The 26,275-nt window shown below is 39.8% G+C and overlaps 1 protein-coding gene across 3 annotated transcripts in view; it reads left to right on the forward strand.

Annotated features, from left to right (window-relative positions):
* LOC146521818 (zeta-sarcoglycan-like) overlaps positions 1-26,275 on the forward strand; it is a 62,013-nt gene that overhangs the window by 26,695 nt on the left and 9,043 nt on the right. For all 3 annotated transcript variants that reach the window (XR_014871953.1, XR_014871952.1, XM_085148756.1), the window contains exons 4-7: positions 6,287-6,374; positions 8,625-8,747; positions 10,501-10,573; positions 24,223-24,346. Coding sequence is in view for 1 of the 3 variants with exons in the window: in XM_085148756.1 (XP_085004882.1) it covers positions 6,287-6,374; positions 8,625-8,747; positions 10,501-10,573; positions 24,223-24,346 (408 nt within the window). In the remaining 2 variants the exon portion in view is untranslated. The remainder of the gene's footprint in view (positions 1-6,286; positions 6,375-8,624; positions 8,748-10,500; positions 10,574-24,222; positions 24,347-26,275) is intronic.

Below are 26,275 nucleotides of genomic sequence, written 5' to 3' on the forward strand. Positions count from 1 at the left end.
GTTCAAAGGAATGCTAATGATGGTCGGCATCTGCTGCTGTATGTGTAAGCAGTGTGTTAGTGTTAATGGGTTACCCATACTAACATCATGAGATGATCATATGTCTGCGTTCACAGCTTGTTGCACTTTACCAAGTGGTCAGAAAATTATAAGTATTATATATTATAAGTAAGTTTTTCCAGCCGTGTCTGTGTAACCTTACAGCCATGAAAATGTATTTGCTCCTTCCTGATTTTTTGCTTTTATGTTTTTTGCATATTTCTCACATTTTTTATGGTAACCTGAGTAAATAGCTGCAGATGCAGTTGTTAAATGTTGATTAATTAAGAGAAAAAATTATTCAAATCTATTTGGCCCTGTGTGGAAAAGTAATTGCTCCCCTCCCTTTAAGTCATGAATTAACTGTGATAAACTGCATTTTTTGGAAAGCTGAGTTCAGTTTAACGAGCCACGCATACCAGACCTGCTGAATCAAGAAATTGCTTAAACAGAACCTGTCTGACAAAGTGAAGAAGGTTTTAAAAAAGAAGCCAAAAATGCGATCGAAAGAAAATATTCTGCGGACTGACGAGACAAAAGTTGAACTTTTTGTTCTTTTACATCTGCATAAAACTAACACAGCAATAAATAAAAAGAACACCAACATTCAGATATGGTGGTGGTGGTAGTGTGATGGTTTGCTTTGCTTTTTCAGGTCTTGCTGTAACTGATGCAATGATGAATTTTTCTCTCTACCAGAAAATCCTGAAGGAGGATGTCCGGCCATCAGTTTGTGCCCTGATGCTCAAACACACTTTGATGCAGCAGAACAATGATCCAAAACACACCAGGTTCACTTTTGAATGCCTCATAAAAGCAAATTTAAGCTTTTACTAGTCAAAGCCCAGAATCAAATCCAATTGAGGTGCTTTGGCTTGACCTTAAAAAGGCCATCAATGTTGGAAAATCCAGTTTGGCCTAACCTAAAAAAATTCTGCAAAGAGGAGTGGCCGAAATTCCTCCAGATTGAAAGACTCAATGACTATAATCACAAAGGCTGCCATGATGACACAACCAGTTATTAGGCTCAGGGGGCAATTACTTTTTCACACAGGGCCGAGTAGATTTCAATAATTTTGTTCCTTTTAATAAAAAATGCTTTGTCCATATTGTAGAAAATGCTCAATAACACACACGCCATCAAATGAGGGTCTATTATCTATATTCATTCTAAGTGTTACCATAATGTTGAGTTGTTAAAACGTTAGAGCCTAACACTCAGCTTGTTTTAATATGTGTGATAATGTTAGCCTCTTTTGCTGCAGTTTTCATACGTACCTGTGCTGAGTTGTCTGTCAAAACTGACAGGCAGATGGATGGAAGGAAGATTTTCTATATTATTTTTTTCCTGCCCCAAAGGTTTCCTCACTGCCTGCAAGTCTGTCCACCTATCTCAGCCCTCCCTCCTTCCCCGCCTCTCTGCCTTCACCTGTCAGCTTCTGCAGATAGCACATTACATGCAAACTTGAGCTGTTCCACCAAACACAGGCTCGTATGAGGACTGTGAAAACAATACAGCGAGATGACCTTAATATCAGACGTTTGGATTACAACAAAATTCAAGCATATGATTGTGAGACAATAGCTTAAATTACACCTGTGAAAGCCACAATACTGTTATAATTTCAGGCATGACAAATCAATTTGGAACTCGACATTTTTACCCGTCTGCGTGCAACAGTGCAACAGCAATTTCAGGCTTTTTGAAATCCTTGTCACACTTCGAGTTTTACCTGCCAGAGGAACACTGCATTTATAATTTCAAGTGTTTGTGAAAGCAGACGTGTGAGCGGGCACTTCTTACCCCTCCCGTTTTCATCGAGAGGAAACTTCTCACAGGGTAGATCAGTACTACTTTTAAATGACACTGGGACTGCATGAATTGAATATATATGGTTATCTGAATATTTGAATATTTTGGTTGGGGCAAAGTTAAAGGTAGTTAACGTCGAGTTAAATGAAAGAATTTAGACACGATGTTTCATCTCACCGTGGGATTGCATATCTTAAAGTCTCAGCAAATTTCTCTGCAAACAGAAAATAAATGCACAAAGGAGACGAGTCTTGAGTTTAGCAATTTATCTTTTGGAATTGCTCCTGTTTTGCACATGCATTAGGCTAATAATCTCTGCTGCCTTTAAGGACAAACTATGGTCAAATTAGATTCAGTGAACAGCAGTGATATATTTTAGCAAAGTGGCCAGTCCACTCTAATTAGTCTTTTTGCTGTTTTTTTGTAATTTAATGATGTAATTCCAAGAACTTTCAATTATTGGCGATTAAGAGGCAAGTGTTTTTATTTATGATAAGAACTTTTTTTTCTTCTGCCAGCTCAAACATTTACAGAAAGAAAGAAATCAGCTTCTGGAATGGACATAACACAAGGCAGGAGGCCTGGGATGTATACCAACTACAGATTTTTCATTTATATAGTAAAGTAATTGTAGCTGAATTCTTTAACCCTCTCCAGCCACAGCTGCTTGCAACTATAGAATTTTACCCCCATTAGAAACGACAGTATGGAGATCAAATCTGACAGCTGGGAGGCTCTAGATGTGGGAGCAGTCAGTCTTTATTTAAAGGTAATCTTGGCAAATCATGGAGCAGACATGGATTTTATAATAACACAACATTTCTGGGGGTTTTATAAATGATCTTGTAACTTTTTAACCACTAGAGATGGCACACTGTCGCTGATAAAAATGTAAATCAAATGAAAACTTGGTTGGAATTTGAAAACTGAACACTGTGGCACGAGTGCATCGCGGTGCCCAGATACAGTTAATCACATCTCTGCTGTTCAGACTGTTGGCTCTCGTTATCGTCTCCGGGGAGCCTGACTGATCTATAAATAGCCGCAGATGCAGGTGTATCTTTATTGGAGTGAAACTTCTCCTTCACTAAGCCTCACCTACTTGCATTTGATAAGCACGAGAGAGCTGATTGTAAGCACTATTTCTGAATTCAAGTCGGCAAAAGACGGCTTAAAGCCATCCACCTGTTAATCTCGAGCAGCTTAAACCGCAAACTGCAGCGTCGCCTCGGAAAGCTAGAACCGCTTTGATTTGCATTGCACTAAAATACAGGCAACTTTTAATATTGAATATGACTGCAGACATGTTTTTAAACAGCCTGCTGCAAGATTTCTTATTTAAATGAGGAAATTAAGGCATAATAAGCATTGCCTTTTCACGCCTGGCATTTAAAAAAAAATAGCATTTAGTTGTGCCGCTCGGTATGTAAATGAGCCTCCAGTACAACAATCGGCATAATTAAAATTTAAATGTCTCTATGCAAATAGATGGTTAGGCTTAAAGTTAAATTCTGAACAGTGCTCTTTATCTGTGCTTTAAACAGATTTCATTTTATACTCACTCGCTGAAAGTCAACAGCGTTAGACAGCACAGAGTTGCTTTGTTTTGAAACGATTTCTTAGGAGCAGGGTGACGTGCTCTCGCTTTCCGCTCTGAACTTATTCATCATATGCAGGGAGGCATCCTCTGCCTTATACCAGTCATGGTAATTTTTCAGTCTGATGGGGCCCGGTACACCTACAACAACAGGCTCCGTTTACGTGCATTCACTCTGATCTGCGCTTGACCTTCCTCGGCAGACACAGTGACTTTAAAAGCCTTTTATGTGATCCCGGCGAGGTTTTAAGGAGAGCACGAGCGTCTCAGCCGTGCCCCCTCAGGATACTGTTAAACACCTATAAACTCTTTAAAGGGATACTTCAAATCAAGAAGTCAAATTTCTCCATGATGCCGCTGCCTCGTGGTGAAACTTGATGATGCACATTAACTTCGGAAAAGAGCGAGCGGGGAATGAAAATGAACCAAATGACCTCTGCAAAGTTGAGATAATTATTAAGATTAAGGGAACGGCAGAAGTATTTGCTCAAATACTAGACTGTGATTAAATGCTTGTAAATGTCACTTGTTTTAGTACAATTGTAAAGCTAGTGACATGACGTTTTCCCTGGGTCAGAATGAGCCTGTGGTTGACTAACACACTGCAGAACAACCAGAGTGCTGCAGTAAAGTAATAGTAAAATTCTCCATCAGCACCAGTTGATGTTTTAAAGAAAGTAGCAGCTGGCTTACCTGACTAAACATAAAAAACCTTCTACAGGTACTAGTGTACCCCTAACATGTACGGAGGTAAATTCTCATATATTCAGGCCACTAAAATAAAACACACTGATGGCAACAGACACTGGCAATGAGTGCCCATGCTGTTTGGTCTGTTTGCGCAGTTGGCATCCTGCAATGCTTAATTACATTAAAATGTAAAAAACAAAAAGAATAAATCAAAGCTAAATATAATAGTTTATATAGAGTATAATATATTTAAATTCCTGTGTGATTACAGGACAATGCCAGCTTTCCATTGTCTGAAACATAAGCGAACTCCTACACTCGTCAACCAGACACTATCCACCTCCATTTAATAAAATGTGTAATAAAAATTGGTATTCAAGACTTAAGTAAACGCCCATATGGTAAAAAAGGATTTCAGAAATCAACTGTCATTATGTTTGCATGTTTATGCCTTATGGTTTACCCATACCTGTGAATAACATGCACCTGGCAAAAAAAAGCTAAAATTACATGCTTGAAATGGACCCTGCAAAGCTCACGTCTTGTTGTACTGTATGTTGTAGCTTTAGTCTGGTCTTAACACATCATATGATCGTATTAAGGACACCCCTTTTTATCGACATAGAAATAGAAGAAAGCGCCTGAAATTGACTGTTCAGCGGAGTCGCATGGATTACTTGCACATATATCTCAGCTCACATGCAAGCAGAATAGATCCACTTTTACAGAAAAGCTTTTCAGCACTGTGGCTAAAACATCGTTGAGATGCACCAGTTATTCATCTCTCTTTACCTCCTCCTGGTGACTAACTCGCATAGAAGTATCGCCCAACCAATCCTCTGCCACTAATTTACACTGAATGGTCTTGTTGGATAGATTGAATTGCGTTATGAAACTGTGCTGAACTACATGTGTACAGGGGATCATTTTTAATATAAGAACAGCGTGTTTAAAAAAGAAACGACACACAGAGCTCTGAAAACAATTCCAAGTGAAGGGTAATTTCGCTCTGTGGCATGTGTAAAAGAGTAACTGCTTACTGCTAACTTTTCACCATAAGAGTTGTACGGTGGCGCTAGGTCAGTGTTGCTACAGCTTCTTATACTGCCTGAAGATGTCCAAAAATCAATTATAGCAGTCTTGACATACTGTCTGGGTTTGCAGCCCTAGAGCACAAGTTGTCATTATGTCACTGAGCTTCCAGCAACATCTGTTTTTACAGAATTCTTGTTTATGTTGCTCTTATAGGTTTATAAAATATTGTAGTCAAGTACCAAGAGTACCGTCCTGCTTTAGGACGTTTGACAGACAGATACAACACACAAGAAACATTGATATGTGCTTCACATTTTCGCAGACCCACATAACCCTCCCGGAGTATGTTGATGTTCAACCATATATACTTTGTGTGATAGCAAGTGTGTGATTGTAGCGGTCAGGTATTTAAAATCTAAAGTCCAGGTAGAAGTCTCCTAAATGTATTCATAAGATGATGTTACAGGGAAATGTAGACGTCTGAGGTAGAATGGGTGCATTTCAAAGCCTTTTCAAAAGGCACATGTGCCATCATTCAAATGTCAACAAGCTATAAACTTGCAAAATGCAGAGCTGCCAGAAAACAGGATAGGTCCACAGCTGAAATGTCTGCAGCGGTGAAAAAAAAGTGGATGCACCCACGCTCATCACACACACGTCCTCGGCTGCCCTGCAAACGCCTTCCTCCTCCTCTATCTCTTTCTTCACTTCATTACTCATCTTTCAATAATTCGGTTTTAATTTGTTCCATTTTAGCCTTAATGTTGTGTAATTTGGTGGTTATTATCCAAGAAAGATCCACTTGGGAAACCTTTTTACTGTAGACTACAATCTACTTCAAACCAGCATAATTACATTAATTCTGATTTCAACAAGACAAGGCAGTCTCTGATGGCTGCTGAGTGTGGGGATTTAAATAATTCCTGTTCAGTGATCTTACATATTTAATTTCTTCCTTCCTCTGTGGTTCTTTAACATTGAAAGAATAAGTTTAACAGTTTCCAACGCTGTTTATGAGATTGAAGCTTTTTAATGCAGCATTTCTTTTTCCCCTCTTCTCCGTCTCTCTCCCACTGTGTGTCTCGTCCTTCCCCATCCATGCTTCCCCCTAGGACAGCTTGTTGGTCTTGCGGTCAAACAAGAACGTAACGCTGAATGCCAGAAACGAACAAGGCCTGCTAACTGGTCAGCTCACAGTGGGTGAGTTTCCACTTCCTTCTTTGTGTACCTCTACACTACTACTGCTGGTGCCATTTCCATCCTTAAACTATAAATTGCTGCTTGCCTCACCTGCAAGGAAACACCTGCTGTGGAATGACTGTCTGCAATGTAGCCTAAAAGTAGTTTCAGTTTTTACAGTGCTGTGCTGTGTGTTGACCCATCCCTCATTTCATTATATGTTGCTGTTTGCCATTTTTGACTTTCTTGCCATTTTAAACTTTAACTTGTGCGAAAGTTGACCAGGCTTTTTAAAGGTTTTTAAAAGATTTTCCTTGGAGATTGGCTGCTTTTTCACTTATTTTCTGTTTTCCAATTTAAAATTGTATATTCAAGCACTTTATCACCAGCAGGCTTTTCATCATGTGTATTTATGAAAATTATGATTATGAGAACACATTTTGACAAGCATAACATTTTGTTTTGAAACCCTATATTCAAAAACTATCTTTAGTAGAAGAACAGTATCTGAAAGTTATGTTCTTAACAAAAGGAAAAAACTCCTGACACAGACCTGAGAGATTAGGCCACAGGTTTGACTCAAACCTTTGCTGCTCCATTTCATCCACAAGGCATATGGGCGTTTGCTCAACCAGTAACCTAAACGGGTGCCAAAGAAGCCATTCTTAAGGAAGCAAAACAAGGAGAAAAGGCTGAGTTCTGCCAAATTACAAAAGAACTGGAAAAGAAACACGCGATTAGATTTTGATCCAACATGTAATACAATCTGGAAAGCTTCTGATTGGCAACTCAATTCATTTTTCAGCATGACCATGATCTAAAACACACTGCCAATGCAGTAAAAGAATACCTGGATAGAAATAAACACACAGTGGTATGCTGTCCGTCATGGATTGGCCTCCCCAGAACCTAGAGCTTCACATTATTGAAGCAGTTTGGGATCAACTCGACAGAGAACAGAACAAAAAGCAGCCAACATCCAAAGAAGAGCTTTGAATGTCCTTTAAGAAGCCTGGAAAACTGTTCCTGAAGACTATTTAAATGACAAGAAAGCTGCCTAACAGTTCAGGCTGTGTTGAAGAATCACATTTTTTACTGACTTTCAAGCTTAGAATTGTAGAATCTCTGTTTTTGGCTTATGAATGTTTTCCTAGTAAAATATATGAAGAAATAAGATGCACTTCCAGACTTTTGCACAGCATTGTATTCCTCTCTCGTTGTACAACTTATTATTGAAAAAACTGGTCTTGAATTAATCTGGCCATAGCTGTATAAATTACCAGATCAATACCATTTGTTGATGACTTCGTTTAAGATTAGCACAACAATTTATCTTGAAGTTCTCTTTAATGCTTCTACATCTTATTCGAGTAGTTTTTTTCCAGACGCTAACCTTTGATGCTCTTATTGAAAGAGCAATAGTTTCATCTCTTTATCATCAGGTTCAGCCATCAGTCAGACTAAATTACCAAAGTCATTTACATGATTAATCACCACTAGAAAGCAAATGACCTGCTTATTAACATTAATAGCTATTGATCTTAGCCAGCATAAGTAGAGAGTTGATGGTGATTTGACAAGACTGTTGATATGACACGTTTTGGTCACGCTTGACCTTCCTCTGAAAATTACGCCTGCTTTTGTGGGTACTGCGTTTTGTCTGAAATGAGATGAAACTCAGCGAGAATAATTAAATTCCCCAGCCGTCGCAGGGCATGGATTAATGGCAGAGAGAGGAGAAGAGAGCAAGAAAAGGAGACGAATTTTGTGCATGCACATCTGGAAAAACACCAAAGTCTGGAGAACAGGAATTAATATTCCTCACCAGCGGAACAGATTACTGATTTGTCTTCATTCATCAGAGAAGCATGGCTGATCCAGCTTTGTTAGGAGCCTTTCATTTGCAAAGCAAGCACTCCACAAAGTATTTCAGATTGCTAATAGTCTTACATGCACAAACATACTGTAGCTTCCCGGAGCAGATTTAAAAGACCAGAGTCGCATAAGTCAACCTTTATTTGACAGCGCTATTTTCAAAAAGTGAAAGTTGTTACCACTGCAGACTAATAAAACTTTTGAGGTGGAAATTTTTCTAATCGTAACTAAAATGTATAGTTAGATCTAGAAACATTCATAAAATACTGGAAAATGCAGTAGAGGTAAATGAATACAAATAGGCTGAATTGTTCCTTTGCCGTTAAATTGAGTGCACTCAGCAACGTTTACTGAAGGTTTTCAATGGAAACTTGAGTATGTACGTCTCTCTTGCAGGTCCTGAGGCTGTGGAAGCCCAGTGTCAGAGGCTGGAGGTGCGAAGCAGAGATGGGGGCACACTTCTGTTCACTGCCGACGAGGAGGAGGTCATCATGGCAGCAGAAAAGTTCACAGTCACAGGTAAAACAGTGCTGGAGTCTCACTCAATTGTCTTTGGATATCTTAAATAAACTGTGATCAATGGTGTATTGTCTAAAACTAAAAGGGCAGATTTGAATTTTAAGTTTTTGTACTGTAGGTTTTCCCGGAGTATATTAGAAGTCCAGCACATTAATAAGTAAGACTTAAGACTTTAATCCACAATATGTCAACACAAGTAATATACACTATCTGGTGATTTCATTTGGTACACCTAGGGCTGTTTGATATAACGATATATATCGGATGATGATATAAAAAAGTCTATGTTTCATTTTACACTATGGTTTGTTTCGTGGTGTCGCAAAATAAACTGTTTACGGCAATATTTTTTCACCGTTTTGATGGTCACTGTAGTGGCTATATTAATTTCTTAAAGTTCTCTCTTTCTCTTATGTTTAATATAACCACACTACAGACGGACAAGCGCCTGTTTTTATGCGTTGTCATTAGCAACAACGACGGTAACAGCATCGCATGTCCGCTTGTTTATGTACCACGTAAACCTTTCACAATAAAGCTCTAGATCCTGTTGAGACTTTTCAAATTAAACTGAATCACGTGAAAGAGCAGATTATTTACGGATGAGAAGTAAAAAAGAGCCGCCAGGTGCTAAAAAAGAAACCTTAGACTCAAACATTAGAACAGGCTTTTCCCCGCAGCACGGCGTGTAATAAATACTCACAAAGAAAACGGCGGCCGTTACAACTTATGTCTAAAAATGTATTGTTTCATGCATCGGTTAAAACACTCGACTCCAGCTACATGACGCACAGCTGGAAACACTTCCCGCAAGTCGAGCTGCCCGAGATTCACAGAATTTACAGAAAATGTTACATTTGTGTGATTTATATAGTTATCAGGACAATAGAATTCTTATATCGGGATATGAGATTTTGGTCATATCGCACAGCCCTAGGTACACCCGTTTGGCTGCTTGTTTGTCAGTTATCTAATCAGCCATGGCTGCAATGCATTTGGGCATTCAGTCAGATGACTTTGAACGTGGTGTGATTGGTCTACTAGGATTTTCCCTCTAAAACATCTCTAGAGTTTGCAAAGACTGGTCCAAAAAACAGAAAATATCCCATGAGCAGCTGTTCTCTGGGTGCTTTGTTGATGCCAGAGGTCAGACTGCTTCACGCTAATTGGAAGGCAGCAGTAACTCCAATAATCACTCGCTACAACCAAGGTATGCAGAAGAGCATCTCTGAATGCAAATATACAGCAGCAGAAGACCACACTGGGTGACACTCTCAGCTCCAAACAGGAAACTGAGGCTACAGTTGACACAGGCTGACCAAAATTGGATATTGGTCACCTGGTTGGGTGAGTCTTTTTCCTGCCACATTTTGATGTTAGGGTCAGAATTTGGTGTAAACAACATGAAAGCGTGAACGAGTTGCCTCCAATGGTCTGGTTTTACACATTTGCTTGGCAAGTAAAAAGGCAACAGAGCTAATCACACAGCCAGTGCTGGGCTTAGCTGTTCTAAGGATTTTAATGATGGAAAGACTGCAGCAGGAGGTTTATGTGGACAATAAGTGCCCATTGCCTGCAGTCTGTTCACTTGTTTTTTCTTCTCTTTTAAATGGTGATATAATGTAATTGAAACATGCCAGTCACTGAAAAATATGGATTTAGTTTCTATGTTTAAATCGTTACCAAAAAAGTATTTTGTGGAACATAATATAAAGCTGCACTGAACACGATCTGGGATTTGTTTTATCCGCAGGCTCGGAAGGAGCCGTGTTCGGACATTCAGTGGAGACTCCCCTGATCCAGGCGAGGGCTTCTGAAGACCTGAAGTAAGTTCATATTCAATGACTTTACTGAAATTCATTAAAGCTTAATGTCATCCGTTCATGTCCTGTTAAATTAAAATTAAGATCTTTAAATAATGATGATAGATGTTCTGTGGCATTTCAAAGTCAATGACTGTGCTTAAAAAAAAACACATGTGGCAGGAGCCATTATTCACCAATATCATTATCTCAAGCACCCTCTTGTACTCAAGCGTCTCCTGGTCGCCTTGTTATGATACAAATGTAAAAGAAGATTTGACCAGTTTTACAGCTGAGAGTTGAGCTAATTTGTTAGTTATTCTCTGGCAGGCAGGATTTGATTAAAGCACTAAGAGAGCTTGGAGAGAAGGGGGTAAGGTTGAGCTACGTGTTGGAGTCCTATACTCCCTCGTGCATGTGATCCTCACTGCACTCTGCCTGAGGCTCTGAGCCCTGCGTCGGTCCATTAACGAGCTATAACGAGTGTGGTTTGTTGTCCACCTTACTGGTCCTGAAAGGAGGGCTGGGATCAAAGTTGGCAGAAAAAGCGGTGTTCTGGCAGCTAATTCCCCCAGAGTGAGAGGAATACTGATGAGTTTCACTTTAAAGCGAGTGCGCACACACAGGACTCACACAGACACACACAGGCTCAGCTCAGGAGCGACCATCTGCAATGTGGTCAAAGTCTTAATGAGAGGAAACCGAACAGGAGACGGTCGACACACAGAAACAGCAACATGACTTAAGCTGGGCTCTGATTTTCTTCTTTTTAAAAGCATATTCGATCAAAGATATTTAATTTATCAAAGGTTGATTCTGTTTGGGTTTAATTTAAAGATTTCCAAATTGAATTTCCTAAAATCCACGATGCCGTCTGACTGTGGACGACTGTCTTCCCTCACTGGTGAATTACTGAAGTATTTCCAAGCAAACAGATGTACAAACTGTACTGTGAGGACTAAATAAAGACTCCTTTTATATAAACCTAATTTTCTTTCCAAATGTCTTATGAAAGATTTTTATTTTTTAATTTTTTATGTTGAGTCAAACGGTTTTCCTAAAAAAGCAAAATGAAGGAAACATAATCCTGTGAGTTATTTATGACATCACTTGAAGCCTAATAACATTCTGTCTGTTTATTGAATAAGTGGGTTGTGGACAAAACAACATTGCTGTTGACGCAAAATGAATATAAAAGTTAATTTATTTTATTTTATTTTATTATAGTTCACAGAAATCTTCAGAGGATATCCTGGTGGACCTGCTTCCTCTTTAGTTGTTGCAAGCTATTAAAATAATCATTGAACAGCTTTTTAATCAGATTTTTTCAAATTTAAATCTACAACCAAATGTATTTTTACCTGCAAATGAGCAAAATCACAATTTTTATCTATTAGTTGCAGTCATGAAAAAAAAAATCCAGGACTCTTTTCTTGTGAAAAACTTAAGCAGACCCTTAATGCTTCCATGGTAGTTAAGAAGTCGCAGCAAGGTGATTCTAATCAAATATACTTGCTTAATTGATCATCAGCAAGTGTGAGCACCTCAATGAAAGCAAAGGTTTTGGCATTTTGCTGGTCTTTAACTGTGCATTAACACAATGCCACAATCTTCTCAGGAGTGGAAGTGCCAGCAAATTCACACCAAGTTCAATCTATGCTTAGAGAAACTACCAGAGCTGAGAGCTTTACTCAGACTGTACAGGCCTCAGTTATCATGTTAAATGTTAAAGATCATGACAGTAAAATTAGAAAAACAATAACAAGCATGGCTTGTGAAGAGAAAGAATATATCAGTATGGGTTTTGTTTTAAAGTGGCATCTGAACACAAGACTTCTTCAGAGAGATGAGACCAAAGTGAAGATGTTTGGTTGTAATGTGCAGCACCAAATTTGGAGAAAACTTAACACTTCATAGCAGCTGTAAAGCACGGCGGTGGATGGGATGATGAGTTGGTTTGTTTTGAAGCCACAGGTGCTGGATATCTTGCACTGGCTGAGTCGACCATGAACCCCTCTGAGTACCAAAGTGTTCTGAAGTCCAATGTGAGGACATCTGTCCAACAGATAAACTTTGACTGGACCACTGCAACATCCTGGTGCTTTTCTTTTTTAGCAGATTTGTTGCTGTGCTTTGGATCATTGTCCATGACCCAATTTCAGCCAAAGTCCAGACTTCCACTGAAACTTAAATAATGTTGGGTATTACCTTAAGAGAGCTGTGCATAAATGAAAGCCCGTAAACATCAATGAACTGAAGCAACATTGTAAAGAAGAGATGCGTAAAATTCATCCACAAGAATGTGAGAAGTTGATGTATACATGCTGAAAACGATTACTTAAACTTATTGCTGCCAAACTTGGTTCTGCAACCAAGTGATTCGTCGGGTGTTCTTGGTTTTTCAGAGATTCCTGTGAAAACTTTCTTGTCCACATGAGTGTAAATGACCAAGATTAAGATTAAAGGGCAAAAGTCTCTTGCATATTTTAAATTCAGTATGACAGTGGTTACATTTTTTAAATACTAAACTAAGCTTTACAGTAGAAATTGGATAAAGTGGAACGTTTAATATTTTGTCCACAGAAAAATAAACATGTAATCTTAACCTTGAATTAGTGAATTAGAAACTACTTTCCTTTGTCCATTAGATGTGTTTTTTTCCAGCAATGAGCAGTTAAAGCAGCCATGTTTTGAGTCTGTGAAAGCGTGACTGTTTCCTAAAATAACCCAACTCTCATACCGTGCCAGCAAAACTCCATCCCCACAATCGCAAAGCAGAGACTTTTCATGATATAGCCAAACAGTAAAATGTGAGCTGGAATAGCCTCGAATGATTACACACGTAGGTCTAATGAAGTAGTCAGTAAGGTGACATCATCTTCAGAAAACACTGTCACTAAAGTAAAATATATACTTAGATTTTTACTTCAATGCCCAATATAGCTCATTCAACAGTCTGATTATTTATCCAAAGAAAACATTTTTCCCCACATCTCCAGTATTTCTTTTAAAAGTGGCATTTGCCTTGTTCAGCATTGTTTATGTATGCAGCTCTGGGCCTTTCCGTAAATGCTAATGAGGCTCTTCCCTCCCGCCACCTCGCTGAAATCATGACAAGTTAAGCCCTCCTTGCAAATCGTGTGTCACCTGTGCAGTAAGCCCCTCCGGATGATAAGGACACAGCTTGGCTTGCGTCCACGTCACCTTTCTTTCCCCGTTTAAAGAAACATCACTCTCTTTGTGATGCGTTTTATTTCCTTGAAAGCCAGCGGTAATCTGGGAGATGAACAGAGCAGAGTCAAATCAAAGAAAGACACATGAGAACTTCTTCCTCTTTGAAGCGCCTGTTCTTCTCCTGGAGTTTACCCGTGTTTAATTTCTTATTATGTGTGACTTTTACTGGTGGACAAGTGCAAATGACTTAGCCAGAGTGGCTTCCAGCATCTTTTGCATTGGCAGCCTATTTAGGCGTGAGACAACTGAGATGTACAAGTTTAAACTGGAATGAGAGAACTGGAAATCTGAATTTGTAAACCTATAGTATGTATATTTGTTGATGTTGATGCAGACCTAGCAGGAGAACTACATCCTTCCAAACTACAATCAAGAGCAGGAATAAAATTGCGGTGACGTAGTTTCACATACTGGAAAGATTGTGCTTACTTTTCTTCATCTGCTGAGTCATCTGCTTTTTCTTAATTTGTTTTATTGGCTGGTTGCTGTGTGAGAGTTCTTAGTTTATGTGAGAATATCACCTGATAGACTTTTGTGACATAGCTTCAAGTGAATTTGTGGGGACAATCTGAAAGCCTTACGTGCTTGGGACTCTAATGTCCTGCTGGGGAATTTCAATGCTCACATGGTAAACAACTGTGTGACTGTTGGAAGGAACTGCCTCACATAATTATAGTGTTTTTGTATTTGTTTTGCTTTCATGGTAATCACTTTTTCTCCATTAGTGCACTTAGCAACAGGACACCCTAAGTCAGAACTTGATGATTGATTTCATAATCATATCATCAGACCTTATGTGTTGGACACTAAGGTAAAGAGTGGAGCAAAGCTTTCAACTAATCAAAACCAGGTGGTGAGAGGGTGCTCACCTATCAGAGGCCCTGATCTACAAGATCTTCAATTCCCACCTCCAGCAGAGCTTTGACAGCATTCTGAGGGAGACTGAGTGGACCAGACTCCCCATGGCACCTCCATTGCCAAAGCAGCTACACGGAACAGCAGCCACGAGGTGGTTGGTGCCTGTTGTGGTGGTAACCCCAAACCAGATATTGGACACCAGAGGGCAGCTGTCAAGTTGAAGAAGTAGTCCTATTGAGCTTGATTTCACAGGCAGCCGACAAGTCAGGCCAACAGGCCAAGTGGATTGCAACCACGGCAATAGCTGAAGTCAAAATTTGGATGTTGGAGGAGTTTGGTAAGCAAGACTTTCGGTCATCCTTAAGGCAATTCTTGGAAACTGTTGGCTGATTCAGGAAGCAGGAATATCACACTGTGTAATCCTGACTGTATACTGTGCACAGTCAGGATGCAGTACTGCCTGACTGCAACTGAGGATATTTTAAGTCCCACTGATATCCCTTATGTAGCAGGAGCAGAATTTGGGGGTGGTGGGTTGACTTGCTCATCATTGTCGTGTTAAAAAGCTGGGTTTTGTAAGGCTGTTTTGGTTAACACACTTGTGCAGTATCATGCGGAAGTTGGGGACAGAGCCACTGGATTGGGAGACTAGGGTGTTGGTCCCATCTTATATGCCTTCTCCAGGTGACAGTGGGGCTGGCTGTAGCTCAGGTGGTAGAGCAGGTCATCTACTGATCGGAAGGTTGGTGGTTCGATTCCTGGCTTCCCCTAGTCTGCATGCCAAATATCCTTGGGCAAGATACTAACCCCAAATTGCTCTCCGATGCATCCATCGGAGTATGAATGTGTGTGAATGTTAGCTATAAAGCACTTAGAAAGATCTGCTTGTGCGAATGGGTGAATGCACAAGTTGTGTAAAGCGCTTTGAGTGCTCAGATGAGTAGAAAAGCGCTATATAAGAACCAGTCCATTTACCATTTACCATTTACCAAGCTGCTGGGGAAGAGAGTCCATTTTTTTTAAATCAAAGTTACGAGGGGGCAATGTGGTTTTGATTCTGGTCGTGGAACACTGGACGAGCTTTTTAATTGTCTCGAGGTTACCTAATATGCACGGAAGTTTGCCCAATGAGTCTACGTGTGTTTTGTGGACTTAAGATTTGGCATTTGACCGTGTCCCTCAGGACTTCCTGTATGCAAAGGCTGTCTCTTTAACCCCTCCCAAATGAGTTTTGTCTTTCAGGAAGGGGTAAGAGACCTTGATAAGCAGAAATGAGCATTATATTAAAGATGAAAAACACAGACCAGGGGTGTTAAACTCACTCTTGTTTATGGGTAATGTATAAACAAAGCTGCATAATAACCTGACTTTCTAGAACTGCAGGTATATTGTAAAAACAGTAAGCAATCAATTTATAAAGTTGTGATGAACATCTGAGATTCTCACTAATAATAATTGTAGTAATATTTAGCAATATTGATTACCACATGTGCACTGCATATTCCACCGAATCTGCAAAAGCAAAAAACCTTGACAGGTAACGTTGAACAACAGAGGTATTTCACTTTTTATGATTCAAACAACTTGTTGAAACTGATTTTCTGAGACCGACTATTTTCTTCACAGTAACACTGACATCACCTCATGTCAGATATTAATGACTTGACTGCAATTTCCACACTTTCCACCGCACTCTCGGGGGCTGAATTGGTCCATTTGGTGGGATGGTTCTAGCCCCCGGTCCTCATGTTGGATGAAAACAGAAAAAGTCATTCTGAAGTAATTTCAGTCACAAATATCAAAAGACAAAATTAAATTCTTAATTTCTGAATACTTTGACAACACTGCTCTCTGCATATGCAAGAATCTAACTAATTACTTAATCACGCTATTGTTTATGCTTTAGTCTCCCGTGTAATGAATGCTGTGACAGCAATGTGCAAGGTTTACAACTGAGCAGAGTGTTTGGTCCTCTGCATCGTCACCTGCTAACTAAAAGGTATGCTTGCGTGCTGCGACTTGTGGATAACTGCACTTGTGCGGACAAAGGAGAGAACTCTTGATGTTAGGTCTGTAAAACGAGGGGAGTGCAGTTATGAAGCGGATCTGGTCCTGCTGGAGAGGTGCCAGTTTGTCATCTCTTGCTCTCAGCTCACAGCTTCATTACCTTTAGACATAGCTGTTTTCAGACTCCGATCAGCTCCCTCGCCCCACAGAAATTTCTTTAGTTCAGTTCCACTCGTAAAATGCGCCCCCGAGACTGAGTTTGAGACAAAACGAGAGAGATAATTGCTGTAAACTTGGCTCCGACTCTCTACCTAACTGCCCTCTTAGCTTGATGATAAGGAGCAGCTTGCTTGCAGCCCACAATTAAAGGCTTAAATATTAAAATGTTTCTGTCAATTACATAATGACATAATTTCATATCTCATTCTGAAGGATGGTGCTCTGATTCCTAATGCGAATGTCCCAAATCCATCAGGAGAGCAAAGGAAGCTGTGTGATACTGCTGTGATATTATCCTGGTGTAGCTGCGATACTTCTGTCATCTAGTTTGCATACACTTAGGGAGACTTCATCTGTTCTTTTGACATCTCTTGACAACAGATGGTAGATTCACTTCTAATCAATGTGACACAAAGTCTCCAGGTCTCAGTTGTATCAAGAACGAACATACTCAGTTTTTTGGGTTTTTTTTGCTGGCTATAAACTGCTGCTTGAACCCACACAGGACTCTGCAGTGAGACAAGTCTGACATTAAGCAGCAAAGGCAGGACAGACAGGATTTGAAGGCTCTCTGGGTTCTTACAGTGCAGACATCACATGATGAATCAGGCTCAGAATCAGAGAGCAGAAAAATAGTTTTTCATTTCGTTTTCTCTGTAACTTTCTGCTACTAGAGCTCTCCTCTGCAATGCGGCCAGCTGCACGTCTGTCTACAGTTTATCTAAGCAGCTCTGAGGACAGTCCGTGCTCTAGCCGTGTCCACACATGACTGACATGTTCATTAAAGAGATAAAAACTCTTCTTGTTCCCACTTAGCTCTGGTCGGACTCTACTACTGCTACCAGTTAGGGAGCACAGAGTTATTACAGAAGTGTGCACATGTTCTTTTCCTCTTATTTTGACTGCAGCAGTGAAATATTGTTTCTTGGTTATTGCAATGGTCTTGTAGACCAGATAAAGAATGTTTGGCCTGCTGATAAGATTACTTACAGATATATTGGAAATAATTCGTGTAAACCTTGTTAGGGATACGGATTCACTGTCGTACTTGCTTCTCCATGTGTCTTCATAAGTAAAGACATGGACAAGTGTGTGGAGCTTTTGGGATATCTGTTATCGTACCCCCTTCCTAAAGGTCCAGACTCCATCAAATCTCAGCATACGGTTAGGTCCTTAGGTATTTGGACAGCTACACAATTGGCCTGTGTACACCACCACATTGTATTTAAAGTCAAACAGACAATATGTAACTGAAGTGCAGAGACTCAGCTTTTATTTTATTTATAACAAAAGTACTCCATTAGCTGTGGCTCAAATGTAATTGGACATCATTTTAAATGTAAGGATTGTTGAGATGCTTTGCCAGGCTTTTAATGAGAACACCTTCACTCCGTGCATGTTTGTGCGTCTATGCCTTTGGCCGTTGAAGAATATCCCATTTGTTTTCTTTGAGAAGTTCTTGGGTTGCTTTCGCATTACGCTTTGGGTCATGTGCAGATTATTTTGGCTGAATCTGAGCAGAGAGTAGAGCCGTATACACTTCCCAGTTCATCCTTCTGTCAGCAGTCACATCATCAATAAACACTCGTGGCCTGGTTTCACTGGCAGCCTTACATGCCCATACATTAACTTTGCCTCTGGATCACGAGCAGTTTCTCTCCTTCTCTATACTTTTCTCTGTCTATCTTTCTGGTACAAGTAAACCTTGGTTTTGTCTCTCAAAAAGATTTTCTTCAGGCATGTGCAGGATCTTTTAGATGTTTTCTGGTGAAATGTAATCTGCCCTTCTCATCGTTTAGTGCAACGAGCTGGTTTGCACCTTGTTGTAAACGCCTTGTAATTGCGTTGAGGCGAAGCTGTCTGCAGTTTACATATTTCAATTGGTCTGAAAGATTACTGACACTACGTCTGACCTGTGTCATGTTTTCTGTGTATTTGAACAGTTTGAGCCATTTCAAAGTATTTGTTCCATCCTCTTTGTCTCCCCTATGGGAGCTTACTAAAGGGCGGGTTGATAAGACAGGAAATGTTTGCTCATGAGCAGTTGGTGGATGACGTGTCCATAATATCACATTTCTGGGGTTGGTGGTGGCGTCGACCACTGGTGATTGGCAGAGATGGTGTCTCTTCGTGACTCATGTTTGGTTTAAGTTTGGGTGAGTTCTATATTTTACTCGCCTGACAGGAGATTGTGACCTGAGGAACAATTGGGTTGATTTTATTTTTGTACTGCAAAAACCATTCATGTCCTGCCTCTTTTGTTGTGCCATTTTAGATTGCATCTGAAAGAATTCACTGGGACTTCAAGTACTGTCTGTGCATGCATGGCTTTTACCTTAAAGATGAGATTTCTAATAGTGTATCTAAAGGGGCCTTTTTAAATATTTCTGATCAGCTGCTAATATGAAGCTTTTCATGTTGATAATTATGCGTCCTTCCATTGTGGCGTAGTTTACATTCTGTCTGTGTTTTATATTTTTCATACTCCATCCTAGGTTTTTGTGGCCACAAGCCTGAATATAGCTTTCATATTTATGGTGGAGAAAACATTTGCATATTACCTTTTTTTCATTCTGCACCCATCACATTACTGTTTTGTGGTATGCTCTAGTAGTTTTGGAAAGTTTTTTTTTTGCTGTGTAATGTTTGAGATAGTTTTTGGGTACTGCCACACATTCACCACAACCAGTTATTGAACTCGTGCTAAAAGGGAAACTGATAAAGCTGGTAGTATATAAAGCCCAGTGGATCCCTGTAAGTGATAGTGACCTATAAAAATAAATTAGTCTTTCACCCCCCAAGCAAACATACTAGATATGCACTATTTAAACAAATCTCTTTCTCTTTGGTATCACCTTTTTGGTCATCAGCACATCCTACAGCTATTTTCCTCCAAAGCTCTGTGATACGGTGACCTTTATGTGGATGTAAAGGTCAGCTTGAATACACCACAAAAGGTTGGTCAGGTTTCCCAGAGAGCGGGAGAGCCTGTCATAAACAGCCTTTACGACTGCAAATACCAGATAAGTTATCACTTGTGACGGCTTTACGTTTCAAAGCCCTGAAATATGGTGGATGCGTCAACCTCTTTTAACTGACGTCCTCATCAGTCAGCCTAATGATCGTAACGTTTTGGGGAATTGTGACATTTTAAGAAAAACTCATTTAATGTTTTATCACATTTTCCCATTCTTCTGCAAAGGCAGAAGACAGTTTACCAACTTTGTAAAAAAAAATAATAATGTTGAACTAATTTAAAAAATGATTGATGAAAAGCTGGGTTTTTCTGTATTTTTACCTAAGTCTTTAGAAATGTGGTTAAAATCTGTGACACGGTAGAGAAATTTCTGCTGATTTGGTAAATTTGAGAAGCAGAACACAAACAACTCAGTCAATCCAAAAATGTTAAATACAGACTGTACACACTCACTGACCTTGCTTCTGGTACTGGGTTAGAGCCCCATTGTAGACTTCAGAACTGCCTCAGTTCTTTGTGGCACAGATTCAAGAAAGTTCTGGATCATTCCCCAAAGATTTTGGTCCATATTGACATGATAGCATCACACAGTTGAATACGATTTGGACATCCCAAAAGGTGCTCTTTTTTTTTTTTTTTTTTTTTTACAATCTAAGCATAGTGAACTTATTTTCGTGTTCAAGAAACCAGTTTGAGATGATTTGAGCTTTGTGACATGGTGCGCTATCCTACTGGAAGCAGGTATCAGAAGATGGTACACTGCAGTCATAAAGGGGGATGGACATGGTCAGCAACAATACTCAGGTAGTCTGTGGTGTTTAGACTTTGGTCAGTTGGTACTGAGGAGCTCAGAGTTTGCCAAGGAATTATCCCCAACACCATTACACCACCAGCCTGAATCACTGATTCAAGAGGCACTAACTCCACTGGGGTGGCTCTAGCTCAGGAGGTAGCGCAGATCACCTGCTAATCGGAAGGTTGATGGTTCAATTTGTCTGCATGCCAAATATCCTTGGGCAAGATACTAACACCAAGTTGTTCTTCGATGCATCGATTAGAGTATGAATGAGTATAGGTGTTATATAGAAAGAGCTTAGAAGAAAAGTGCTTGTGTGAACGGTGTAAAGCGCTTTGAGTGCTCAGAAAGCGTAGAAAAGCACTATACAGTGGCTTGCAAAAATATTCAGCCCCCTTGAACTTTTCCACATTTTGTCACATTACAGCCACAAACATGAAGCAATTTTATTGGAATTCCACGTGAAAGACCAATACAAAGTGGTGTACACGTGAGAAGTGGAACGAAAATCATACGTTTCCAAACATTTTTTACAAATAAATAACTGCAAAGTGGGGTGTGCGTAATTATTCAGCCCCCTGAGTCAATACTTTGTAGAACCACCTTTTGCTGCAATTACAGCTGCCAGTCTTTTAGGGTATGTCTCTACCAGCTTTGCACATCTAGAGACTGAAATCCTTGCCCATTCTTCTTTGCAAAACAGCTCCAGCTCAGTCAGATTAGATGGACAGCGTTTGTGAACAGCAGTTTTCAGATCTTACCACAGATTCTCGATTGGATTTAGACACCAGACAGGTCAGGGATAAAGTTATTGAGAAATTTAAAGCAGGCTTAGGCTACAAAAAGATTTCCCAAGCCTTGAACATCCCACAGAGCACTGTTCAAGCCATCATTCAGAAATGGAAGGAGTATGGCACAACTGTAAACCTACCAAGACAAAGCCGTCCACCTAAACTCACAGGCCGAACAAAGAGAGTGCTGATCAGAAATGCAGCCAAGAGGCCCATGGTGACTCTGGACGAGCTGCAGAGATCTACAGCTCAGGTGGGGGAATCTGTCCATAGGACAACTATTAGTCGTGCACTGCACAAAGTTGGCCTTTATGGAAGAGTGGCAAGAAGCAAGCCAACATGTGGAAGAAGGTGCTCTGGTCAGATGAGACCAAAATGGAACTTTTTGGCCAAAATGCAAAACGCTATATGTGGCGGAAAACTATCACCATCCCCACTGTCAAAGATGGTGGTGGCAGCATCATGCTCAGGGGGTGCTTCTCTTCAGCAGGGACAGGGAAGCTGGTCAGAGTTGATGGGAAGATGGATGGAGCCAAATACAGGGCAATCTTGGAAGAAAACCTCTTGGAGTCTGCAAAAGACTTGAGACTGGGGCGGAGGTTCACCTTCCAGCAGGACAACGACCCTAAACATAAAACCAGGGCAACAATCACCTTTCTTCCCCATTCTAGTGCTCAGTTTGAACTTCAGCAGGTACTCTAGATCCTGTCTACATGCCTGAATGCTTTGGCTTGCTGCCATGTGACTTGCTGATTAATTATTTGCATTAACAAGCAGCTGAACAGGTCTACCTAACAAATTGGCCAGCGAGTGTATAGTATGCTAGATTTAGCTTAAAGGCCATTTTCATCTGCACCCCCTGAGCGACGGCTTCTAATGATTCACAGCTTACTAAGAAAAACAGATAACCACTGTGGTAAATTAGAACCTGGCATTTAAAAGCACAAACACAATAAAACACTTCACAAAAAAAGCACAAAATTAAACAAAATAACAAAACTAGAAGACAACCCCCCCCCCCCCCCCCCCCCCCCCACGGACAAAAAATAAATAAATCCTCAGAAAAACATCGATGAATCGATGAATTCCAGTTGATATGTCGTGATTGCTGGGTTTATTTATTTATTTATTTATTTGTTTATTTATTTGTTACACCAGTCAGTCTCAGGCAGAGTGAAGTGTGACTTCACGCTGCTGCGTTAGCCTCACAAAGGCCATACATGATAATGGAAGGAGTCTGAGACGGTTATAAAACCGAAGAGACATTTTTAACTTAATTCATTTAATGCTTTTTTTTTTCTTCTGGACTGTGCCTGAAACAAGCACTCATGGAAATTGAGCACTTTGTCTTTTGGCAGAAGCGCCTGCTCTGCCGTGTGTGTGCGCGTGTGTGCGCTCAGTGGGTGATGACAGAACTGCTTTGAATGGAGTGAAAATATCACAGGCTCATGCATTACATAGGACAGATTTCTTACGGCACGGCTCAGTGGACGGTGTTTTAAATGCATCTTTTAATGACTGCCCTGTCCATAGAGAATCAGCAGACTCTTAACAAATAATTATTGGAGGGTTTGAGAGGAGAGATGGGATTTTGAGTCCTGCCACTGGAGATGAATGAGGTTTTTTTTTTTCATTTTGGGTTTGTTTGTTTTTACACAATAAAAAATTTGAAATTAGTACTTAAAATTACATTCTTGCCTTTTTTTCTGTAATAAGCCGTTATTTGCATTCACAAAACCAACAACATGAAGGGTTTGAGATTAAAATTGAATTGGAAAACGTAATACACAAACATGTCATAACACTGTATGCTGAAGCGTGGCGTATCTGCTCACTGAACAGCTTTCATAGAGAAAACAATAGATGGGTGTTAAAAGAAAAGCTACTCTGTCTTCTTTAGTCCTTCACGTCTAGAGCACAAACAATCCCGGGTCAAAGGCACGTTTTCACAGATCCCCTTCAGACTATCTACTGACAGGCTTTTCAAATGCAGATGAAATTCATTTGCTCGTCTTTCTTCGCACCCTTATTTCCACTAGTGCATAATCCAAAATATGTGTCACTTTCAGAGCGTATGGAGATTTAAGCGATTTAAAGGCAGCTCCTTAAAGTCTTCCATTTAAAATTCATTGAAAACAGATTTGAGAGAGATGTGCGTGTGGGGGGGCGGAATCAATTTGAAACGGTTATGAGTTATGAAAACAAATTCCACATTGATTGGCTCTCACACTTATCTTTCCCTGTGTAAACAAATAGTCCACAGGAGGAAAATGCAAATTGCATTAGCCTCAGCGTGGCTGAAGGTCAACATCAGCTGATACAATTATGGGCTGTTTAGGACAGCCATACTGCTTTGGAATAATGAAAGCAGCTATTTAAACATGAACAGCAGCTTTAATATTCCTCCGGTAGGGAAGCAGTTGGTACGGCAAACCCCAAGCTACACTTACTCAGACAGAAATATCAGTGCGCTTTCTTTCCTTCTTTCTTGTTAAATGTGAGACATTTTGACTCAAATTTGAAATCCTTGGATTTGTTATGAAAACAAAGACGATTCACGTCATTAACATTAATCTGGCCTAAACACGGAGAGATGTATAAAATATGAACTGAATAACAATCAGTGTAACCTTGAATGAATTTATCCTTAGCTATTAAATCCAACTGAAAGGCAACGTTTTAATAATGCAAACGTGCTGAAAGTATAAGCAGAATAAATCAATGAGCTCATCTGCTGCATCACTGAGCTGCTTCTTTTTTTTTTTTCTTTCTTTTTTTTTTTTTTTGTCAGGCTCGAGTCTCCCACACGAACCCTGACCATGGAGGCTCCCAGAGGGGTGGAAGTGAGTGCCGCTGAAGGGTCGCTGAAGGTCAGCGGTCGCAAGGATCTACGGCTAGAGTCCACTGATGGAGAGGTGAGGAGCATTTGTTTCTATATCTATATATTTGTTTTAAATATTCTACCACAAGGCATGTGATATGAAGCAATCAAATGTGACTGAGTAGTTTTAGCTTTAACACAGGAGGAAATAAGAGACTTTTTTAGTCTTTCCATTTTCACAGACTTAAAGATCTCTTTTATTGTTTCTTTAATCAAAAATGAAGGAACTCACAAGTCTGGAGTTGAAGTGTTCAATTTATATTCATGAAAAATGCAAATGCAGTATTTATTCAAGTGAAGAACACTGCTGTCATGATGCTCCTGATGTGATATTATTGCGATTTTAAACGTTTTGCTATATGTGGAGTATCACATTAACATATATTGCGATTTATTCCCTTTTTTCCAAACTTGGTCAGCATCTCTTTCTTCTACTTTGTAAAGTTCTTGCATTTCTGTCATTTTATTGCAGCAAAATAGAACTGTAAAGCAGACAGACTGACCAACACTGTCATTAAAACCTATCAGAATGTTGCATTTTGACAGACTGAGCTGTTTGTTACATTGTGTGCGACTGAATTCAAATGTGTGGGCTGCTGATTTAAAGGTATTTTAAGCAGCAGTAGCCAGTCATCTGTGAGATAATGAGCCACATATGAATCCACAGCATGTAATGTCCAGATGTCTCAAGTTAATGCAACACTTTGCTGTACTCACATTTATGCCTAACCTCTCTGTAGAGCCTGGGTACAGGTGTATCCATCAAAAGGTGTCAGACACCTGGGTTCCAGTGCCTTGAGATTGGGGAGGGGAAAATGCTTCTTTTTGTCCTCCACATAGTTGTACAGCCAGGTGTCCTTGAGTTTCTTGAAAGGCACCTATAAATATTTTCCTAGCTCTGAAGCTAGGAAAGGTAGTTTTGTCAGTGGTCCCAGTGTTGGTTGTTTTGTAGAGACTGAGATTGATTATGAACCAGTTGGTTTCATGTATGCACGGCAAATGCATAGCAGTGCAGACAAATAGCCGTAGACATCCACAAAAACAGCAGCCAGCAGTGAGGACAGAAAGTTTGCCAAAGTAAACTGTATGGTGGACCACCACGAAAACATCCCTAATAATAAACCCAACCAGATACTATTTCACCTTCACAAACATGAACGTTTTCATGAAACTAACAAAGGCAACACGAGCAAAGCTAAAGCTATTCAGAGCTCAGAGCCAACCGCGTGCTAGGAGCCTCGGTATGAGCAAAGGATCAAGATCAAATTATGGAGACGAGTGGAAAAAAAGAGAAAAGGGCTCATCTGGTGACTTTTTAAAAACACCGTAAAAGTGATGTAAGAACCTGACATTTGTTTTGTCGTGTAAATCTTTTGCTTTTGTTTGAGGTAAATATGTCAGGTAAAGGTGGATGTGCAGCAGCTCCCTTTTAATTAATTAGTAAATTCATTAGTTTTTCAGTTTCAGTGTGAGAGCACGTGCTGCAAAATCGAATAATTTATTTTATTTTGAAGAATTTTATAATGTAGAAAATTAGATTTAGCAAAGATCACTATGAGCAGGTCACACATAGAGAATAACCGAAAATTTGCAACAGCCAAGCTAATGTTCATAGTTCTCCCAGAGTATTTTATGACACTCCCATGTATTAGATCCACCTCCTTTGTCCCTTCCTTTTTTAAAAATCCAAACATAAGTCCATACTTACTTCTTTTTTTCTAAAATGCTGCCATCTGTTTTAAAAACTTCCTCCCGTATGCCGATGTCACTTGGGAAAAAAAAAAACCACAAGATCACCATCTGTTGAACTGCTAAAGCAATTTCTTTTATTATTCTAGGGCTAAAAAGTTAGTATTGTCTTTCCAGATCATATAATAAAGTATCAATATTTGATGGGTCTGTATCAATACAGTATTATCTCTCAAAATATTGCAGTACTCTGGCGTATCAGTACCCTCTGCCC

The sequence above is a fragment of the Neolamprologus multifasciatus genome, chromosome 3, assembly GCF_963576455.1.
Source record: "Neolamprologus multifasciatus chromosome 3, fNeoMul1.2, whole genome shotgun sequence".
NCBI lineage: Eukaryota > Metazoa > Chordata > Actinopteri > Cichliformes > Cichlidae > Neolamprologus > Neolamprologus multifasciatus.